The sequence below is a fragment of the Gnatocerus cornutus genome, chromosome 4 (genome assembly GCF_029298725.1).
Source record: "Gnatocerus cornutus isolate USDA-ARS CGAHR chromosome 4, icGnaCorn1.1, whole genome shotgun sequence".
NCBI classification, from domain to species: domain Eukaryota; kingdom Metazoa; phylum Arthropoda; class Insecta; order Coleoptera; family Tenebrionidae; genus Gnatocerus; species Gnatocerus cornutus.
In genome coordinates, this window is record NC_142236.1 from 6060384 (window position 1) to 6069945 (window position 9562).

At 33.9% G+C, this 9562-nt stretch overlaps 1 protein-coding gene across 1 annotated transcript; it reads right to left on the reverse strand.

The window, feature by feature from the left end:
• Positions 1-890: 890 nt before the first annotated feature.
• On the reverse strand, positions 891-2705 carry LOC148176252 (UDP-glucosyltransferase 2-like). Its single transcript, XM_088035176.1, has 4 exons — positions 1867-2705; positions 1598-1820; positions 1328-1547; positions 891-1280 (listed from the first exon to the last, which is right to left on the reverse strand). The coding sequence occupies exons 1-4, from the start codon at positions 2677-2679 to the stop codon at positions 1010-1012; spliced, it is 1527 nt and encodes a 508-aa protein (XP_087891302.1). The 5' UTR covers positions 2680-2705; the 3' UTR covers positions 891-1009.
• Positions 2706-9562: the final 6857 nt, after the last annotated feature.

Below are 9562 nucleotides of genomic sequence, written 5' to 3' on the forward strand. Positions count from 1 at the left end.
CTAAAAAATTCATGTCACATTTTGGTTCGCCAATTCTTGTTATACAACTTCTTAAAAGAACTGTATCTGATAAAATAAAAATTGGAAATTTTTCGTTTAAAAAGTCCTCATTTGGTATAAATTAATTTAAAATTCGATTCTAAGCAACGTCTCTTAGAATAATACCTAACTTTTAGAGATATTTCTAACGCGAAGTGAATAACAAGAAAACAGCTTTATTCAAAAATCCTAATAGATTGAATTTGCCATATTTGCTGTATTTAGTATCGTCATGGATTTACAGAATTGACAGATGACAAAATTTATAAATGTCAGATGTGACTGTTCTCATGAATTTTGAAAAACCCAATTTTTTCAATTAAAAGTTTTTTGGCCAAAATGAAGTTACCACACGCGACTGTAAATAACTATAACGATTTTATCAAAATTTAACTTCATATGCCAAAAATTAATAGAGATACCAGATTGTATTCTGGCTAAAATTAAACATTTACCGTTCACTGATCAAAATTATAATTAAGGCAATACATTTTAAGAAGTTGCAACCCAACTACAATACAAAAAATAATTAAATACTGCATTTAAACAACTTTTTCAATGGCATTTAAATGGACCGACACGGTTTGTTGATCCTCCAGAGTGGGACGTTGCATACTTTACCGGCGGTAGTGTCCGCACTCCATAAGAAATTTAAGTGTATGGCATGTTAAAAATGGCTCGAGAATTTTCATCAGCAGAAGCTTTGCTTTTGCGATTTATTAAACAGCAAAGATGAGCACGTCGTCACCCTGTATAATTGGATATTTTGTCAATAAACCAAGTTGTGACCAGTTGTAACTCACGAGGTTATGGTGACATTTCCTAATCGTCCATGAAAAGAAATTCATTGATTTGTTTTTAAACTAGTATATTATTTTCATTTAGTTTTACAAAATTTAAACCCAATTCGATTTCATTTATCAATCTATAGCATTATCAGGTACTTTGGGAGACCAAAGTACCAATTTTCTTATTCCTTCTTAGTCTTTCGAGTCATGCACGATTTTGCTATCCTCCAAAGTATGTAGCACTTATACAAAATTGCTCCAACAACTACCAGAAGTGTTATTATAACATCCACTAGTAGATAATCAAACCAAGAAATATCTGCAGTGGGACTTCTTAAATGCTTGGCACCTTTGTGTCTAATCACATATTCAGACCAATACACTGCTTTTTCCAATCCGGTCATTGGTTTATCAAAAATCAAGTTTCGAACTTCTTTCATTTTCTTCTTGTACCTGGAAGAAGGATTGTCTTTGGTTTCAACACTGTCATCGACACTCACTTGGGGTTCTCAGCGACCTCTACAATAGAATTCTTGAGTTCTTCTTTGGTCACTGTAGAAACATCCACAGCTAGAGCAACACCAGCTTCTACTAATGTTTGTACATTCATGGGCTGATCGGCCATGATGGGCATTCCAACCACTGGAACCTCTCTAGAAATGGCTTCTTCAATCGATTGGAGACCTCCTTGTGTTACAAACGCGCGGATGTTAGGATGTGCTACAAAAATGTCTTAAAGACCGGTTTGGTAGTTTGGACACTAAGCTAACCAAGGACATCCTGTTGTGGCCACCATTTTCTTGTAATCACGTTTGATGGTCGACCAGGAAGATGATCAGACTCCCACTTCCATAGTACTTTGTATGGAAGCTCAGCTAGAGCCTCAATGATAGTTTCTTGTAGGTCCGCATTTAAAAGAGTACTTTTGGCGCTAGCACCCAAACTAAAGTAAATGACACCTTCCGTAGCCTCATCGAGGAGCTTCTGTAGGTCCTGAAGACACAATAAATACAACGCTTGTACATCTTTTGGTGCTTACTTTCGGCAAGGGTTTAGCAGGTTTGATGTGCATTTGACCCAACTCAACGACAGCGGGAACATTTGGACGTGGTGGATATATCAAAGGGTTCACATTAAGAAACAACATACTCAAGTTTTTTTGAAGGTCGCCCAGAAAAGGAATGTCGTCACCAAAGTACTTTTGAGCCAATGTTTGACTACGGGAGTATAAAAGTTTTCCCAAAAATTGGGTGGAGAGTTTGAACAGCACACTCTTTATCTTCTGCCATAAAGACAAATCTCGGTTTTCGTAATTCAGGAAAACGTCTGGATACAACACTGGATGGTCCGGATTACCAAAAATTTCATGAATCATTCCAGTAACACCAAGCGATGAAACACCAATCGCTGGTGCTTTGAATCTCCCAATGAAAGCACACAGAACAGGATGACCAACCTCAATCAAAATCAAATCAAAGTGTCTGTTTTGATCAGCGATCAGTTCTTTAACTTGAGTATTGTTGAGCTCAGCTTCAAGAATGGCGTCCGCAAACTCCATTAAGAGCCCTCCATTTTTTAACATACTGGCATCTTTGGACATTAACTCTTGCATGTTGAATTGATCATGAATTTTATACGCATCATGCGTGTTTATTTCAGTGAGGTTCGTCAATTTAGGGTCATTTAATGGGTCTGGAGTTACCACGGTGACATTGTGGCCCCTCAGAGATAGTTCTCTCCAAATGGGTTGAAAGACGGACTGATGGCTTATGGAAGGAAACAAGAAAAATCCGAGAATATTCGCGCACTGAGCACGGGTCAAAAGTAAGAGGAACACATATGAGAAATACATTTCTAGTACTAAACACGCGAGTCGAGTTGGTCGCAAATATACGCAATCGTTACGATGCTCAGTCAAGGCCATGAATGTTATCTTTAGAACTGTAAGGGGATATACAGTGTGTTCGCTTTTGAAATTTATACAAGCTTGCTAACGTAATTGTTATTCTATATTTGACTTCGCGTTGGAGAGTTCAACTAAAGTTATTAAAGAAAGTTTTAATTTTAATTCAAAATTATTCAATATGAAGAAGAAGAAGGCGAACGTTAACGTGATGAACATGTACGGTAAAACGCTCTGCGAATTTTGCGGTAAATCTGCGGTAAAAAAGCGGGTGAAATGTGCAAACTGTGAAGTTTTTTATCACACTAGTTGTGCTGGTAAAATTAAAAAACCCTGCTGTGACAACATGGTCATTAGCACCGAAAAACTGCAAGAAGCAATAGGAGGCTACGAATCAGAGGGATTCTCTGATAATGAAACCAGTACCTTAATAGAGAAATCAATCTGTTTCGAAAATGACGTCTTAAAAGATTTAAACAGGAGTTTGAAACACAGAATATCAGAATTAGAAGGTGAAGTGCAAGATCTGCAGGAAAAATCCGCGAGTCAAATATCTTATATCACCAAAACTCAAGAAGACACGATAACAATTATGTTACATGAATTAAAACAAACTATGAATGACAATTTCAAGATGATTATGTCTGAAATAAAAGAACTAAGATTGAAAATTCATAAATGCGATTCGTTCAGTGAACCAACGGTGAAAAAGTTTGACAAAAAAACTGAGATATTGGGAATTCCTCATCAAAAACCTGATAATAGTGTTGACAACAAAAAAATGTCAGCCGGAAAGAGAACACATTTATGGAATCAAGGTCCAACAACCGAATTGTCTCCAAAACTTGTGTCACATGGAACAAAGGCTTTAACATCAGAAGCGGTCCCAATAATTCAGAAAAACTGCAAAATTCTTGCCAACTTAGGTAACATGGAACTTCTAAACGGGAAGAAAATATTCGCAAATGTTGAAACACACCAGACGACTGTTGCCGTAAAATCAAAAAAGAATATTGAGAGAACTGAGGATGAAAGTCAATGGAGAACTGTCTTGCGAAAAAACAAAACCAAGACATCACCTAAACAGAAAGGAATTATTGGGAAACAAACAGAACTTACAACAATCAAAGTGGTTCCCAAAAAAGGCTTTATTTATATTTCCAGGCTTGCTCCTGAAACTAAAGCAGAAGAAATTTGTGGGATGCTGACAGAGAAATTCCCCGAAGTGAAGTGTGCCAAAGTTGACACGAAGTACTCGGAATACTACGCCAGTTTTAAAGTAACTGTAAACCTACATAATTTCAACGAAGCGATGAACCCCAATATTTGGCCAGCCGGGTGTTATGTAAATCGTTATTTTCACCGGAGAGTGTTCAACAAGGATACGAAGTAACAACGTCATCTTCTCCACCATGTGACGAATTGGAAGTAAAGAAGTCCAGTGATTTTTTAGACGTTAACGTAAGTGTAGATGTTTTTTCAATTCTGCACCAAAATATACAATGCCTCTATAATAAAATAAACAGTTTAGACATTATTTTGGCAGAATTACATCCTCATGTGATTTTAATAACCGAACACTGGCAATCGCAAGATCAATTAGATTGTATTGTGTTAAATAACTATAATCTATCTGCTAGTTTTTGTCGAGCTAAGAATAGGCACGGTGGTGCTGCGATCTTCGTGAATTCAAATCTAGATGTTCGAAATTTAACTTCTATCCAAACTAAATCCAGTGCAAACACCATCGAATGTTGTGCTGTAGAAGTTATGCAATATGGCTTAGTAATAATAGTTTATATAGACCTCCTTCAGGTAAATTTGTTAAATTTTTAGACATTTTAAATAGTGTTTTATGCACAGTTAGTAAAAGCAAGAAAATTATTTTAGCAGGAGATTTTAATGTGGACTTTCTTGAAAATTCGAGGCAGAAATTAGATCTTATATGCTTACTAAAAACCTTTAACATTATACCCACAATTTATGAATACACTCGAACTACTCCCTGTAGTGGAACTTGTATTGACAACATTTTAGTTAATGACTCTATAGAAAATTATAATTCTTATCTAAGAAACCTATTTCTCTCAGACCATAAAGCACAGCAAATTGACGTGTGTCTCAAAATAAATAAGATGAATGAAAATGCCTCCCCTGCCTTTAAATTGGTTAGAAATTTTAGTGAGAAAAATGTCAAAGTCTTTCATAAATTTCTCGAAAAGGAAGAGTGGACAACAGTTTTTAACAATACTAATGCTGAAACGTCATTTAATAAGTTTATGGGTTTATTGACCAAATATTTTGAAACATCCTTTCCTTATAAACGTGCTGGGAAACGTAATTTATGTTCAAAGCAGGCCTGGATTAGTCCCGAAATTCTTAAATTAAAATCAAAAGTCAGCCTTTTTGCTGATCTGAGTAGACAATACATAATTTTTAAAGACTTTTTTAGAAAAATCAATCAAGAATATCAGAAACTTATCACTAAGAGTAGACAAATTTATATTGAACGTCGGGTCAACAACAGTAACAACAAAAACAAAGCTATGTGGGATACCATCAAGAATTGCACGAACCGTAAACCAAAGAATACCATAATTAAAATTCAGAAAAATAATGTGACTCTCAGTGATCAGCAATGTGCCGAAGTTTTCAATGAGTACTTTTCACAAATTGCAAGTAACACGCTTCTAAGTATTAACAAAAACGATAAATTGAACTATACTGCTGAAAATATTGAACGTGTAGAGAACTCTATTTATTTAATGCCAGTGTCTCCATCAGACGTAATGGAAATTATTTCTAAACTTAAAAATAGTAATGCATCTGGGGAAGATGGCATTTCCAACAATGTTTTAAAAAAAATTGCATCTGCAATTGCTGAACCACTATGCCACACTATAAATCTATCTTTGGAACAGGGACATTTTCCATCTATTTTAAAGAGAGCGATAGTTAAACCTCTTTTTAAAAAAGGCGACCACACATCAGTAGAAAATTATAGACCGATTAGTCTTCTACCTAGCATCTCCAAAGTATTTGAAATTATTGTAAATAATAACGTCATATCTTTTTTAGTAAAAAATAAAATTTTGGATAATTCTCAGCATGGTTTCATAAGAGGTAGGGGCTTGGATACTGCTCTTGCTGATTACTTAAATAATATAATCGCGTACATCGATAAAAAAGTCAATACATTGGGGCTTTTCATAGACTTTACAAAAGCTTTCGATTGTGTAGACCATTCAATTCTATTAAGTAAACTTGATCGATATGGAATCAGAGGAAAATCTCATGAATGGTTTAAATCATATCTTAGTGACAGGACTCAAAAAGTACTACTCAACGGGTCATTATCGGAGTCAAAAACTATAACTATTGGAGTACCACAAGGATCGATTCTTGGCCCAACATTATTTATTATATTTGTGAATGATTTGGCACTCTACTTAAAACCAAAATGTGACTTTGTCCAAATGTCATACGCTGATGATACTAATTTTAACGTAACAGGAGATGATGCGGCGGAAAAAGCAGCGAAAATCTACCACAGTTTACTGGACTGGGTCACTATGAATCGGCTGTGTATCAATAAAGACAAAACATCAATAATTCCTTTTTTTAATAAAATATTAAATCAAAATGACAAGCACATTCATCTTAATGACAAACCTGTTAAATTATCTCAGGCGGTAAAGTTGCTCGGACTCACAATCGATAGTCAAATGAAATGGTCAAGTCATCTTCACAATCTTTGTAAAAAGCTATCAACAATTTGCTATGGGCTCCGCAATGTAGTACAGCAATGTAACTTAGGGACAGTAAAAGCATTTTATTTTGGGTGTTTTCAGAGTATTTTGCAATACGGAATTGTACACTGGGACCACTCTTCTGAAGCCGAGAGAGTTTTTATTGTCCAGAAATGGGCTATACGAATTCTAGCTGGTTTAAACGGTAGACAATCATGTAGACAAGCATTTAAAGATCTACAAATTCTGACATTACCAAATTTATACATATATCATGTTTTATGCTATGCTTTCAAAAATATCAAGCTATTAAAAATTGGTAGAAATACATATTGTTATAATACGCGCCACAAAGAGTTATTACTACCAAAGCAACATAGCACTGCCTATTTTCAAAAAGGTCTGCATTATAATGCTTGCAGATTTTTCAATAACCTTCCTCAAACAATAAGAGACTCGTCCAACTTACGTCGATTCAAAATAAATGTCAAAGCATTTTTATTAGACAAGAATTCTTACTCCATAGAAGAATTTCTAAAAGTATAATCTATACACTAACTCCTGTATTGTGATGTGTCATTTTATTCTAATTTTATCTTTACATTTATTCAATTTTATCTTTATATTTTATTCGATTTTATCTTTACATTTTGTTCCATTTTATATTTACATTGTATTCGTGTATATGTAATATATTGTTAAGTGTTTGTAAAATTGGTTTGTTGACGTGCCAGGTTTATTTACATTGTGTATGTATTTAATGGCAAATAAATTCTATTCTATTCTATTCAATAACACAGCTCAACAAAATAGTTATTTGTGTACCAAAGCCAAAAAGGATTTATTTTTTGGCCGAGCTTTTTTTAACGAAAGAAAGAAGGCGAGGGCAAAATGGCACTTTTTGGCCGTGATACACACAAGATTTTTTAGGCGACATCATTAAATTTACAAGTTAATTAATTTTTATTTATGATTTATTGATTTAATCATTTATAACAACTGAATAATTGTAAATATTTATGAATCCTTCAGAAAAGTTCATATTTTCTGTATTTACATTTGCAGTTTCGGCATATATAGCTTCACAATTTGTATGAATTGGGTTTGATGTGCTTTTTGATGTTGTTGCAGCAGCACTGCTAGACATGTTCATTTTCAATAATTCAACACGTCTTTATTGCACTTTACAGCAGTTTGCCGATTTGATTTTACCCAAATAATTATAAAATTGAGGGTAATATCGGTATCTTGATGTAATATGCAAAACTATGGATAGATGGCGCCACCATAGATCGGCCGAAAATGTTTGCGGCCAGAAAAGGCTCACTTTTAGGCCGCTTTTAAGGCCTAAAAATTTCATTTTCAGTTTAATGCAATTGCACTTTTTAAGTTGTCACATAAAATGCAACTTATGTACATTTTAAAATTAGCTTCAATTTATTGTACAACAAAATAAATATTTAGCTTCTTTTAAATATTTTTGTTCATATCATTGACAAATATTTGCTAGATTCCGCAGTTTTCTTTTTTACTAATTTGGTTTCTCACTGAGTGCCCACCACTTTGTTTTTGAAAATTTTTGGAACCAATGTTTTTGCGCTTATCTGACTGTTTACTTTTTAAACGTTTTATTAAACGTTAAAAACAGTTAAGTAAAAATAATTAAGATTTGATCGCTGATTTGTCGTATCTAAGCAACAACTACGCAATAGGCAGAGTTCACTAAACGGATCAAATAATTTAATTTTTGTTAACATTTTACCCGAAGTGTATCTATAATACTATTTTCTAATTTGTATTTTAAACATTCCCTAGTTGCTAAGGAAACAAAGCTATATTAAAACTGATTTTGAATTTTTGCTTTTCTCTATAATTTGCGACATAAAATGTTGTTTTAAAAATTTTGAAATGGCAGTTTTCTACAACAAACCTACAGAGTTTTGGAGTTGGCTAAACAGAGGGCCCCACCAAACTGGAACAACAATTTTATCTTTTCGAGATGAGCGACATCTATAAGGAGACCTTATAAATATCATCGCTTTTACAGAAAACTGTAATGACAATAATTTCAGTTTGTATTTGGTTTGATCTTTTTTTTGATCGTGGAAAAATGAGATCTTGTGATAGAATTTTGTTATCAAAATGTCACTAAATAAATGAAAAATAGGTAAAACAGGGCCACCAATTTTTCGTGATTTTTTAGGAGTGATTTTACTCAGCTCCTTTGGATGTATCAAACAATCACAATTTTTAAAGAACCGCATTTAAATGACGTTATTATGTTGAAAAATCATACTAGAATTAATTGCTTCATTCTTAAACGATTTTCAGTGACACCAAAAAAATCGTGCTGGAATGAGAAGTCACTAAAAATCGTATGGAAATGTCTCATTTCTGCACGCTTTTTAGTGTCAGAATAAAAACTCAACATAAATTGTTTACAGTTCGTACGACCAGCAAGCACAGAATAGCCATTCCAACCGAGTTGCCGACTATGGTTTTTCTACGACCAACAATAAAATCCCACGAATAAATTGACATTTGACAAACATTTAATGTAGTTCGCTTGACTTCCACGAGATGTTATTCTTTAACAAGTGTTGAAATTTCATTACAATTTAGTAGAATCACTATCGTTTCGTGTCAAATGTCAAAAATAGCATTTAAAATTTGTTGCACTTTTTTTTAATAACTAATTCTCCATCCAAATCTGAGTTGAATGTCGTATCGTCCAATGCTCAGACTCTTACATAGATTTCTTTTCTTAGATTTCTAAAATTTGTATTTTTAAAAAACAACAACAAAAAGTTCAAAACGCCATGCAGAGCTGCAACTGATTTGGCAACTATGTTAAGCTTCGAATTTAATTCACGAGTAAAATTTTTCATCCTTGGCTCAACTTTCATTTTTAACGAGTCGAGAGAAAACAGTAAAAGCACTCATATGCCTCTTGGCTTTCATTGCTTAATCTTCTCTTCTGTAATCCAGTTTAGCTAAAATACAACAATTTTCACTTTCCATGTGGCGACAATTACACAATGTCAATTTCGCCCATCAAACGACACAGTTTTCCACTCAAGACC